At 30.6% G+C, this 14,421-nt stretch overlaps 1 protein-coding gene across 1 annotated transcript in view; it reads left to right on the top strand.

The window, feature by feature from the left end:
- The first annotated feature begins 4,506 nt into the window (after window positions 1-4,506).
- LOC135958669 (uncharacterized) overlaps window positions 4,507-14,421 on the top strand; it is a 65,919-nt gene continuing 56,004 nt past the window's right edge. The window contains exon 1 of the mRNA XM_065509561.1: window positions 4,507-4,696. Within this exon, the coding sequence (XP_065365633.1) occupies window positions 4,518-4,696 (179 nt within the window). The 5' untranslated portion in view covers window positions 4,507-4,517. The remainder of the gene's footprint in view (window positions 4,697-14,421) is intronic.

The following is a 14,421-nucleotide window of genomic DNA, read 5'->3' on the forward strand; positions in this document are numbered from 1 at the left end:
TATTTCTTTAAAATGTACAACAACAACAGAATTAAATAGCCACTCAATGTTTTTTATATACGTTTATAAATTCTCAGAATTACAGACACAATTTATAATGTACACGTATTTACTTTGAGAACACAACACACTTTAAGGCACTTAGATGATGCTTATTCGAAAATCGTCCTCTGCCACTATTTATAACACTGCATTACCATCTAGAAAGCTCTTTAACTGTATATTCGAATAAAATTTTTGAATAAAATTGTCAAATTTTGGGACAATTTGTCATATAATCCACATGAGATCCAAGATCCCGATAAAGTCACTGTTTGGTTGGGTTTTGGGCTGACGGGGTCAATATTTCTTGGAAATTCATTTTTTTCATGTTCGCCGATTTGGATAATTTTTTGGTATTTTTTTGTCTTATCATTTGACTTTGTTGTATATTTTCGTAAATGACAATTGCCATAGATGAGATTCGCATTAAAAAAAGTTGGAAAAAGTGCCATATAAAAAATTTCGTAGAACAAAATATAAACAACATAAAAATTTCAATGTTCATCAATTTCAGTGGACTGCATCTTTTTATCGCTGTGGAGAGCTGTTTAACGAAAGATGTCAAATTACAGCTTGAGGTCTCAGTTAAAAGTTAAAAAAAATTCAGCTGCTCCTACCTGCTCCTTTCCAAAAAAAAACAGTAAAAACTATAAAGTGATATAGTGATAAAGTAACAAAACATACATTTTCGTTCATGCATGTTGTTGTTGCCATAACTCTTTAGTTGTAGGAAGAAGAAATTTATCTCCTTTCCTGGGTGTTTTGTTATTTTATTATTTTTTATACTTAAATTATTAAGTAAACCCAAGCCAGTCGATCAACGTCAAAGCTGGGTAATACTTTTTATTTATTTATTTGTTTAAAGGGACAAATCGGACTATAAAAGTCTTAATCTGTCATCTTTAGTATTATTTTTTATTATTTAAAAAAACGCCTCTTTTTAATTCGGTCAACTTTACCAGTGGACAGTCCATAAGCGAATGAATTTTATTTCAAAAAATATTTATAGATAAGCTTCAAAATAAATCAATAAAATAATACAGGATTAACGGTATTTTAAGAAGTAAATGAGAGTTGAGTGATAACATGAGTTGAAACAAAAGATCATTGAGCATCAATTTTATTACAATTCAGGAGCCCATTCCACAATTAAAAAAAAGGGAGTTATGAAACTTTTTTAATACAAGTTGTATGGGAAGTGGGCGTAAAAGTGGGCGGATATTTTTCAAATTTCACACAAATTATTCTGAGTGTTCAAAATTTAATTTTCACTTTGTATGGAAGGTGGGCGTAAAAGTGGGCGGATCATTTTGATTTTTAAATTTTTTCTTGATTCAAACAAAAAATGCCTATGTGCCAAGTTTCATTGTCCTTGGACAACTTCTTCTATTTTTAGCCGCTCGTTGTATGAACTTTAACCAATATGCGACGTTGGCAAGGCCATCACAGTTAACTGCGAGCGCTATAGGTCGATGATTACAAACTTCTTTTGGCCTGAATTGGATGATATGGTATTTTTACCATTTTGCTCATAGACTCCACATTTCCTTCGTAACTGGGAAAATGCTTTAGGAATAAATGGGGAACACATCAAGGTTTTCACAGCTGCATTACGTTTTCTTATCCCAGCTTTGGAATTTGAGAACATGTTGCCCAAATTTGAAATTTTGATAAAAAAAATAGATGAAATTCCGAAGGACGTAGTGACGACTTATTCGAAAAGTAGGACAAGATATCTTACAGAAAAACTTAAAATTGTTATATATTCTTAAAGAAAAATGTGTTTAAATAATAAAAAAAATAAGGCAAAGCAAAAATTAACTATTTTTTAAAATTTTTAAATTGAAAAGCATTTGTTTTTGGATCCATAGTAGATATTGATTTGAAATCGTTAACACATAATTGTTAATTTAGTTGCCTAACTAAAAAGAAAATCTGAGTCCATTCGGTCCAAAATTACGGCCTATATTTTTAATAAAGCGGACCAAGGTATGGCAAAATTTAAAAATTTCAATTTTGAAATGCCTATAACTCGGAAATTATAAGAGATAAATAGCACATGCAAGCACACGCCTAGCCGGAAATATACGTAGAGAAAACAGATTCGTATACAATTTTTCGGTTTTAGCAACTGAAAATCAATTGATAAAGAAGAATTTCAGTTGAAGAAACCAAATTTTTGTTACAAGTTCTAAATTTTTGTATCCACAACTGTAAAATTCGCTCACCACGGCAGAATCATTCTATTGGCAACAAATTCGGTTGCCATTACGAATCTGTTTTCTCTACGTACATACAAATTTTTGAAATCAAATGGGAAACAGAAAAATGGAACGTGTTTAAAAATTTTACATTTCGAAGGTACACCCATAGCGCCGCCCCTGGAGTATTTGTAGAGTCGATTTTAATAACTTAAACCCGAATACTCCTTTTCTAAGCAAACCTTAAATTTTATCCTGATAGGACCAGCCGCCTAGAAATGCCAGATTTATTTCCAAAAAATGTTGATTCTTCCCCACTGTGAAGTGGTGATTTTGACACGGAAGACAAATATTGCCCAGGCCATCCAAGTAGACCAAGAATTTGAGGCATGAAGATTGTTGTAAAATTCAACAAGAGCTTGCAAAATCATTGGGAGCTACTCAAGCAGTAATTTCAAAACGTTAGCGAGGAGCAGTATTCATCTGCTAGATACCTTGAAAAACGATTTTGCATGTCCGAAATGATGCTTTAACGCTATAAAATAATTTTTTAACCGTATTTCGTGGGACCTAAAGGGTCAGGTGTTGGACGATGATTCGAAGTCTATTTTGGAGTAACTCGACTGCGTACAGGAGAGGGCAAAGGTGCTTATCGGTGACTGTAGGGTATCCAGCTCTATTGATTCACGTCGCAAAAAAATGGTTCTATCTATTATGAGCTGCTGAAATTAGGCCCGACTATCACAGGGATCCTGTAACGAACATAACTGATTCGTTTGAATCGAACGTTAATGTTGCAATACCTGTTAAAAACTATTTAGAATGAAGTGGCTATGAAGTTTTGCCCCACCCACTTTATAGTCCAGAGCTTGCCTCGTCCGACTACTATTTGCTTCGATTGAAGCAGAAATATCTCTCTGTGATACGCTTTACTTTGAAACAGAGTATCCAATATTGGCTTGATCCGTCCTTGTCTCGGAATCCATATGTAGCCAGAAAGATGGGAAAGGTCATAGCTAACAATGGCCAATACTTTGAATAAATTTATATTGTACAAATGTTTCAAAAAAATTTAAAAACTGCCGCATATTTAAGTCATGCAGTCAATAATAAAGCTTTATATTACTACTTAAACAGTAGGTCCGGTCAATTTGTTAGACGTCTGTCAAATGGTATTCTTAATTGAACAAAATATATTTCTTTGCCAGCAAGGATAATGTGTTACGAATTTTTTCATGAAATTCCAAAGAAAAAGTTTTAATGCGAATTTAAGATGATAAAAAATAAGTTTGTACCGTCTTATCATCATTTTAAAAATTCACTATGAACAGAGCCAACAATTAATATATTTAAAAGATAAGTCGATAAGACATTTATCGGGTATTTCACGTCAAGTGAACCAACTTTTGAGGCCGATGTGTTCCGATCGTTATGAAATTTGCACCAAGATTCTATTTTATAATAATTTAGATACAATTTCTCAACAAGATCGGGCCAGAGCACTTGCAAAAAGAGGCAACAAAGAGTTTGATCATGCAAAAATATCATGTATTTTGATAGATATCCCTTTACTTTAAGACCTTTTTGATCGCTTAGAGGGATACGATTGGGATATCTATCAAAATACATGTTTTCTAACTCAAGACTTTCTTGCAAAATCAAACTCTTTTTTTTACTGTTTTTTCAAGTGTTCTGGACCAATCATGTTTCACCATCTTTAAGCAAAATGTTTTTCCCAAATTTTTCTTTCACTAAATCTTTTTTCATCAAAATTTTTTGGTCACCAAAATATGTTTCTCATCACACAAGATTTTTAATATAAGTTTCGGCACAGTCGAATATTAAATTATTAAAAATTAATTAATAAATTCTTTAAAATATAAAAATAATCTGCTACATAATGAACGAGTTTTGGTTCTAAAATAAAACACGAAGATTATAATTATACCTTCTCCAGCTTACAAAAGTATTTTATTTAACCCAAACAACTTTTATTAAACCTTAAGAAGATTGTAGAAAATAAAACAAATTTTTAATGGAAAATCTCAATTATTTAATCACTTTTTGATGGCAAACAAAATCATTCAATAGGTCTTAAAATTTCTTTGATTTTTCTTTATATCTAGAATAAAAAAACAACCCATGAATTTTTAATAAAGCTCTTTAAATTAAACATGCTCAAATTAATTACTTTTTATTAAGAAAACAACAACAAAAAAGGTCAGCAATATAATCCTTTTTTAAAAAGAAATAACAAAAAACGAAACTTGAATTATGACCGAAAATAAGGATAAAATTGTCGACAAGGACAAGGATAAGAAAGCCGAGTGTGAGATGGTAAGAGAAAAGGATAAGGACATCGAAGCACAAGATAAGGATGTTCATCATTTGGAGAAAACAGCAAAAGAACAGCTAGCAAAAAACGAACAGCAGTCACATCCCCAGCATGACAGGTGAGTTTAAGAAGAAATGCAAAATAATATGTTTTTATATATAAAAGTGTGTAAATACATATAAATCAAATGTTATGTATATTTGATGTCTATTTATATCAACAAATATGTGTGCAAATTAAATGTAAATCTTCTTGAATAAAATGTATTAATGTAATTTATTTGGCTTAAAGATTTTTCTGGGTTGTATGATTGTTGTGCCAAAAAAGAGAAGAAATAACATGTATATATTTTGTGTAAATACGTAGAAAATAATCAAATTGTAATAAAAATAAAATAAATTAAATTTATTGTGTATGTATGTGGAAAATCTATACAGAAAACGATTGATGTAGGTAAATGAAATTAAAGCTTTAAGGGATTTGCATTTACAATAAATCTTTCATACTTTGCACATTAAGGTGTCCTTAAAAAGTGAAAAATTGGGACGGCAAAGAATAACTATGATTCCATGTCATTCAGAAGGAAGTCAGGTAGATAGTAAAGAGAACAAGATACGTTTTTATGTCTTTCCTCTACTGTGATGGCCAGCCCAGTAAGTGACCTTTATAATAGAGAGAAACATTCGAAGAATAAATCCATACAGAAAAACTGAACTACAGATTTGTTGAATGATCTTTGTTGTTAGGCCCAACTCTCCCGAACATGCATTGGATAAGGCAACAATCTTCAGGTTTTCGGGAAAAAATTAATTAAAAACTTCTTTAAGATTTTCACATTAATATTTCTTAATAAACTTATAACGCTATCATGTAAGTTATATTACTCTATTTATAGCCCAAACTCTTATCTTCTAATTACCACCATAGACTTAAAAATATCTTTATATATTCCAAAGATATTTAAGATTTTATAATATTACCTCTAATTAATATTAATCATACGTACAGTATAGCAAACATTTTTTAGAAACAAGATTAAATATAGTTCCATTGAAGTTTTATTTGAAATTATAAACGACTATGATGAATTTAAATAAAATTAATTAAATCTAATGTTGAAAAGAATTACAAAAATAAAAACCTCTGGTAAGTCCGGTTTTGAAGCTGGGGTAATGCTCAGCCTCTCCAGGTTGATTTACATTAAATTTAAATAGACTTTTCCTTGTTCTTTTTTTCACATTCACAGTTTTTATCGAATGATACCTGCCGATGCCATACCACTGTTGTCCACTAGTTGCCACTCTTATAATATTCTAGGATATAATCTTAGAAACTATTCATATCCCCAATTTTGCTCGAGTGTTTCTTCAAAGAAAAATATCTTCCACTCTTGCCCTGAGCCAGTGCCTTATTTGCTCCCTTAAAAGATGTAAATCTATGTTGGATAAGATAGGATGTTAACTGATTATAAACCAGCGCTCTGTTCTCTCTACACTAGAATCAGTTTTACCAAATCCAATTTAATTCTTTTTTTTAATCTTACTTGCTCAACACAAAAGAAAACGATTGCTGTGTTACATTAGCTTATATCCTATTGTTTTGCAGCTACTATATTACAAAATGTTCGAGCCTATAGCGGTTAAAATCTCAATTGTTTGGTCAACTGTAAACTCTATTTTTGTTGTTGATCTGTTTGTGTTGTACTGCTGACTGATATTGCGTTTATTTTATGTTCTTCGCTATTTACTTCTTTGTATTGTGTCCTCTTCACTACGGCTGAATATCTTTTCTCGTGATTCTCTGTGTTGACTACTCAATACTGATTCACTCTGCTGAGGCCCCTCTGCTGACACTCTATTGACTCTTATCTGCTGATCTCTATTCCAATTCTGATACTCTCTGTCTTGACTTTTCTTTGCTGACAACCTCTGCTGTTGACACTCTGTTATAGACACAATCTGGTGCTTACTTTCACAGCCAGTATTGAACACACAACCTGCTTCTGACTGTACGGCTCATTCGTACTCCTGTACAACATCGTCCTCAGGATATCTGAAATGAAATAATCCTCCTATCAGAAAATGCTATAAATTTTGCGATTGGCCCCTAATGTCAGTTCTTTTTTTTTTGACATTTGTGTAGTAAACACATGCGAAATACACGTTTGTAAACAATGTTATGCTACACTGCTCCAGAACACGGAATATTGCTGACTATTTATTTGACCAATAATCGGTCGGTGACTTTGACACAACGAGAATTTCGTCGCAGATGAGTGATGAGGCCCATTTCCATCTTAGCGGGTACGTAAATAAGCAAAATTTACGCTTGTGGGGCACTGAAAATCCGCGTGTAACCCACGAAGAGCCATTACACCCGCTCAAAGTCACTGTATGGTGTGCTGTTTTCGCTGAAGGAGTCATCGGACCTTTTTTCTTCGAAGACGTCGCGGGCCAAACTGTTACTGTGAATGGTGAGCGCTACAGAGCAAAGATTAACGAGTTCTTTTTGCCGCAACTTGATGAATTGGGATTGGAAAATATGTGGTTCCAACAGGACGGTGCAACGGCACACACTGCACGTGCCACAACCGATATGCTGAAGGATACATTTCCTGGGCGCCTAATCTCCCGTTTTGGCGATTTGCACTGGCCAGCAAGATCGCCTGATTTGACCGATCCAGACTTCTTTTTGTGGGGCTTTTTTAAGTCGCAGCTCTTAAAGACAATATCCGTCATGAATGTGAGGACCTATCGCCGGAAGTTTTGGCCAAAGTGATGGAAAATGCCATAAAAAGGGCTCAAATGACAATCAACTATGGCGGCGGCCATTTACATGACATCATATTCTCGACTTGATGTAAAAAAAATTAAAAGACCAAATAAAAATAATCCACAAGAAGAATCAAAGTTTTTAATTTTTTTTTTTTATTCGCAGCCAAAAAACATCGCAAGTTTACTTTTGCACCACCTTGTAACTTGTAGTTCCTTGTAAAGCTAACGATATCCATTTTATCGTATTCCCTTGCTCTGCTAGATAGATGTACTAAACAGACATGTAGAATGAAAGAAAATGTTCATATAACCGAGACAGGCAACTTGCACTACATATGCACTGAATGATCCTTTTAGCCAGCTCCAACTCTTTCTATGACAAATTTTACTGATAAATGTTTGAATGTAGCGTCTTATTCACCTATTCTCTGACATTCACTTTGATGCTCTACATACTATCCATACCGGGAATCAAGTGTCTTGAACCCCATTGCCAAGAGAACGACTTCCGTTTTGCCGCTTGGTTTGCTCTTATGGACAGGAGAGTCTAGTAAGGCCAGATTTTGATATAACCGAAACAGAAAATTTGCACCAAATATTCAGAGAATGGTCCATACCGGAAGTAAAGTAGCTCTTACCTCATTTCCAAGAGAATGACCTCAGTTTTGCTGCATGCCCTGCTTCTTTGGACAGGGGGTCTAGTTATGCTAGATGTTTTTATAACGAAACAGGCAACTTGATACGATAAATTTTGCTGGTACAGTGACTGACTGTAGCTTCTTATTCACATATTCTCTGACATTCAATTTGAAACTCAACTTACTATCCATACCGGAAGTCAAGTAGCTTGCAGTTCAAGAGATCGACTTCAGGTTTTCTGTATGTCCTGCTTCATTGGGATACCCAGTTAGGTTAAACAGGATTATAGTGTTCTTTAAGTGGAAATAGATGTTCCTTTGACCGCATTAATAATCCAACCATTATAAGCTACAATAATAAATATACATATATAAATTATGTGAACAATAGTGTACGTTTTTCGAATTAATATCAAAAACGATCCCTTTTGAATTTTCAGCTAAAAGCTGTCAAACAAAAATTTTCATCAAAAACATATTTTGTTTTTGTTAACTATTCTATCTTGTATCTATTCTATCTGTATCTGCATGACATCTTGTCATGCAGATACAGCTATAATCAAGGTTTTAGCATGTGAATATAGCACAGTATATTGTCTTCTAAATGTGGATATTACATTAAAAATATCTTAAAAAATACAAAAGATATGAATAATATTCCAATTTTACTTCTAATTAATACTAATCATACGTAGAGTAGGCCAAACATTTTTAAAATCTAACATAAACGTATTTTTATAGCAATTCTTTGCAATATTATAAACTTATACAATGGAAGAGAATAAAATTTTTTAAAATTAATACTGAAAATATAAAGTAAATATCTACAAAAGCAAACAAATTCAAAACAAAGTTTAAAAGTTGTGTGAAATTTAACTAAGAACATGGTTTTTAGAATCAATATCAAAAACAATCGGCTTTAGATTTTCAACTAAAAATATTCCTGAAATAAAATAATAATTCGTTTCAAAATTATTTCTTATACGCAGACAAAGCTAGAAAGAATCTCAGTTTTAAATTTTTTGCTAAAAATTTTTTTGGCATGCAGATACAGCTATAATTAAAGTTTTAGTATATGAATAAAGCACAATATCTTGTCTTCGAAATGTGGATATTACATTAAAAATATCTTAATAGATACCAAAATAAATAATTTTCCAATTTTACTTCTAATTAATATTAATCATACGTACAGTAGGACAACATTTTTTCAAATCTAAATTAAACGTATTTGTATTGAATTTCTTTGCAAAATTATGAACTTATATAATGGAGGTGAATAAAAATTATCTAATTTATTATTTAAAAGATAACAATTATCTACAAAATCTCTCTACTTCCAATAATTAGATAATTGAAATTATGGCCTAGTTCAATATAAATTAAAACTGCAGCTGATCTCACTATTGTCACTTGCGGTTTTTAGAATGAATGTGAAAATCAATCGCACTTAGATTTTCAGCTAAAAGCAGTCAACCAAAAATATTTTTGAAATAAAATAATATTTTTTTAAGAATTTCTTGCATGTGGACACATCTTTGCACAACTAGAATCAAAGTTTTATTATGCGAATATAGCACAATTTCGTGGCTTCTAAATGTGGATATAATATTAAAAATATCTTAATAGATGCCAAAGATATGAATAATTTTCCAATTTTACTTCTAATTAATATTAATCATACGTACAGTATGACAATATTTTTTTAAATCTAAATTAAACGTATTTGTATTGAATTTCTTTGCCAAATTATGAACTTATACAATGGAGGTGAATAGAAATTATTTAATTTAATATTTAAAAGATAAAAATTATCTACAAAATCTCTCTACTTCCAATAAATAGATAATTGTAATTATGGCCTAGTTCAATATAAATTGAAACTGCAAGTGATCTCACTATTCTCACTTGCGGTTTTTAGAATCAATGTGAAAATCAATCGCCCTTAGCTTTTTAGCTAAAAGCAGTCAACAAAAAATATTCCTGAAATAAAATAATAATTCGTTTCAACATTATTTCTTATACGTAGATACAGCTGTGGACAGCTAGAGTCTCAGTTTTAGCATGAGAACATACCGCAATGTCTTGTCTTCAAAATTTGAATGGTGCATTTAAAATATCTTAATAGATACCAAAGATATGAGCAATTTTCCAATTTTACTTCTAATTAATATTAATCATACGTACAGTAGGACAACATTTTTTAAAAATCTAAATTGAACTTATTTGTATAGAATTGTTTGGCAAAATTGTGAACTTATGCAATGGAAGAGAAGAAAAGTTTTTAAATTTAATACTGAAAAGAAAAAGCAAATATCTACAATAGCAAACAAATTCAAAACAAAGTTTAAAAGTTGTGTGAAATTTAACTAAGAACATGGTTTTTAGAATCAATATCAAAAACAATCGGCTTTAGATTTTCAACTAAAAATATTCCTGAAATAAAATAATAATTCGTTTCAAAATTATTTATTATATTTAGACAAAACTAGAATCTCAGTTTTAAATTTTTTGCTAAAAATTTGTTTGGCATGCAGAGAAAACTATAATCAAAGTTTTAGTATTTGAATATAGCACAATGTCTTGGCTTCTAAATGTGGATATAATATTAAAACTATCTTAAAAGATACCAAAGATATTAATAATTTTCCAATTTTACCTCCAATTAATATTAATCATACGTACAGTAGGACAAAATTTTTTCAAATCTAGATTAAAAGTATTTGTATTACATTTCTTTGCAAAATTATGAACTTATACAATGGAGGTGAATAAAAATTATTTAATTTATTATTTAAAAGATAAAAATTATCTACAAAATCTCTCTACTTCCAATAAAGAGATAATTGTAATTATGGACTAGTTCAATATAAATTGAAACTGCAAGTGATCTCACTATTGTCACTTGAGGTTTTTAGAATCAATGTAAAAATCAATCGCCCTTAGATTTTCAGCTAAAAGCAGTCAACAAAAAATATTCCTGAAATAAAACAATATTTTTTTAACAATTTCTTGCATGTGGACACATCTTTGCACAACTAGAATCAAAGTTTTATTATGCGAATATAGCACAATGTCGTGGCTTCTAAATGTGGATATAATATTAAAAATATCTTAATAAATGCCAAAGATATGAATAATTTTCCAATTTTACTTCTAATTAATATTAATCATACGTACAGTAGGACACAAGTTTTTCAAATCTAAATTAAACGTATTTTTATAGCAATTCTTTGCAAAATTATGAACTTATACAATGGAAGAGTATACAAATTATTAAATTTAATATTCAAAAGATAAAGCAAATATCTACAATAGCAAAAAATTCAAAACAAAGGTTAAAAGTCAAATTAAAGTAAAGAAAATCTTAAAATGTTTATAAAAGACGTTTTCTGTTTTATAAATCCTTAATAAAATCAAAATTTCTTTACGAATAAGACCTTTGGTCTTTTAAAAAAGAGACCTCATAACCTTTCCGTTTAGAAATAATAAATTTAGCTCAATTTTTCTGAAATTTCTTCAGGGATAAAACTTTTTTTGTGCTCAATAGAAACGGTGTTACCATAATGTACAGGTGTTACTGAAATATCTTGTCAAAGATTAAATGTATTTGCAATAAGATTATAAAGAGTAAAACATAGCAAAAGGGATTTAATTTAGTACATCACACTGGGCGTGCTTTTAGAAACAAGTATTTAATAAAAAATTAATTTAAAAAGTTCAAGCCAGCAAACATTCTACAAAATATTTATGATCTTTCTGAGAATGATCAATTATTACTAAATATTAAGTATAAAATGAACATTCTACTGAAAACCTGGCTGACCTAGTTATTTCCCTCAACAACTCTCTTACTTTAAATGAAAGCCACTTTGCAATATGATTGAATTTACCCCAACTTTTATATGTAAGATTCCTTATAATTCCTTATATTATTAAAAAGGTCTCATCATAAGGCCACTATACTTGCAATGGCAACAATGTTAGTAGTTTTTCGCATTTATTGAGGGGTTACTTTGATGTCTTCATAAAGCTAAGTTCACTAACGTGAAAAGCCCTTTAACAAAGTTGACAATTTAGTTTGCAGCAACGACTAGAAAATAAATATAAAATAGTTTTTTTTTTCTAAGGAATGGAAAAGGCACGTTCACACTGTGGTTATTTGCAGTAAATTTTATAAAATAGTAGAATAAATCTAGCTAGGATTTGTATACAATTATTCTCATAAATAAGCCCCTTAAAGTATGCAAGAGATTTGTTAAAAAGCCTTTAATACTAAAACGAAAAGGAAGCAAAATAAATAAAAGCTCGTTACTTTTTTATATCCGTAGTTTTATAAAGTATTTTTAGGCGCATAGTTTTGTGAACAAATTTAGGAAGATTTTAACTCTAAAAATAATAATTTTTAACTGAAAAATTTTGTATATAAAAAACCTATTTAAGTAAATAGTGTTCACATTTATTTCTAGCAAGTAATACAACAGTGTGAACGTACGTTAAGTTCTCGTATTTGTATAGTATATTTATTTGCCCTGGTAAATATGCTACAAGTACATGAACTAGTGTATTTACTTAACAATCAACTACCTCAAAAAAGACATACTACGCAGAGAGCAGGGAAATTTAGTTTAATGCCGTCAATTTCTCTAACTAGCTTGTAAATTTTGTCTTGGTTTCTACAAGACTTTATTTATTAGCTGAATGTTTAGGTGTATATATTATAAAAAATATATAAATAAGTAGGTAAATATTTAAGTATATATTATATGTATACTAATGCATACATTAATATTTACCCCAGTTGTTTATACATAAATATTTAATATCAAAGTATTTAGCATTAAAGTTTTTTTTTTCATTCACCCTTATACACATACAAAATGTGTCATTTATGAATAAGTTTGTGTTGTTTTATTTATTGAGTGTATGAAAGGGGAAGTGTGTTGACATCTTATAAGCAAATTTATCAATTTCTCGGAAAATCAATATTGGAAAATAGTCATTTGTTATGAAGGTTTTTGATAAATAATGCATGTAGAAATTGGTTAGAAGAGAAATTTTGTTTATGACTTGTTACAAGCTACTAAGGATATTTAAGTTTGTTTTAGATATTAAAGTGACTTTCCAATTTGATATAAATTAAACATACTTGTGAATGATAGTGTCAATTCAATGCTAAAAATAAGCCCCAAACAAACGCCATCAATCGAAAACATTTCTCATTCCAACGTATTTTCTTAGCATGCAGGTTTAGTTGGAATCGAAGTTTTACTATGGGAATATAGCACAAAGACTTGTTGTTAAAATGTGGTTAGTAAGTTTAAAATATCTTAACAGATACCAAAGATATGAACAAATTTCCAATTTTACCTCCAATTAATATTAATCATACGTACAGTAGGTTAACTTTTTTTCAAATTTAAATTAAACGTATTTGTATAGAATTTATTTGTAAAATTATGAACATATACAATGTAAGAGAATACAATTTATTGAATTTAATACTAAAAAGATAAAGAAAATATCGGCATAGCATAAATTTTAAAAATTCTAAAACAAAAATAAATTGAAAATCTACAATATATAATGTGATTCGAAAACTTTTGAAAATGGAAGGCAGTTAATTCATAATGTAATGATACTTTTATCAAAGGGTTATATTGGTTGCAAGACTTAAAAATGCGGGATTCGTTTTTCAAATTTTTAGCATTTATTTGGAAACATTTGTACAATACAAATTTATTCAAGGTATTAGCCATTGTTAGCTTTGACCTTTTCCCATATTTCTGGCAACATATGGATTCCGGGCCAAAAGAAGTTCTCAGCTTTTGAGGCCAAGAATAAAACAAGCCAATATCGGAAAGTCTGTTTGAAGGTGAAGCGTATCCCAGAGATAGCGTTCTGCTTCGATCGAAACAAATAGTAGTCGAATGGGGCAAAGTCTGGACTATAAAACGGGTGAGGCAAACCTTTCCAACCACTTCATTCTAAATAGTTTTTAATAGGCATTCCATAATATGTGCGAGCGTTACCATAATGGAATATTACGGTTTCATTTCTGGCCGCATATTCTTGTTATTTTTCGGCAAATGCTCGCTTCAAAGGAATGAGTTGTATTCGGTACAGGTTCCCGGTTATCGTCTGTCCAGATTTCAGCAGCTCATAATAGATTGGACCTTTTGATCCCACCAAATACAGATCATTACATTAGCGCCATGGATATTTGGCTTTGGTGTCGATTTGGATGGTTGGCCGGGCCTCACATACGATTTCTTGTGCTTCTGTTTATCCAGATTTCAACAGCTCATAATAGATTGGACCTTTTGATCCCACCTAATATAGAGCATTACCTTAGCGTCATGGATATTTGGCTTTGATGTCGATTTGGCTGGTTAGCCGGGCCTCACGTACGATTTCTTATTCTTCTGTTT

This window comes from Calliphora vicina, chromosome 4, assembly GCF_958450345.1.
Source record: "Calliphora vicina chromosome 4, idCalVici1.1, whole genome shotgun sequence".
Lineage (NCBI taxonomy): Eukaryota > Metazoa > Arthropoda > Insecta > Diptera > Calliphoridae > Calliphora > Calliphora vicina.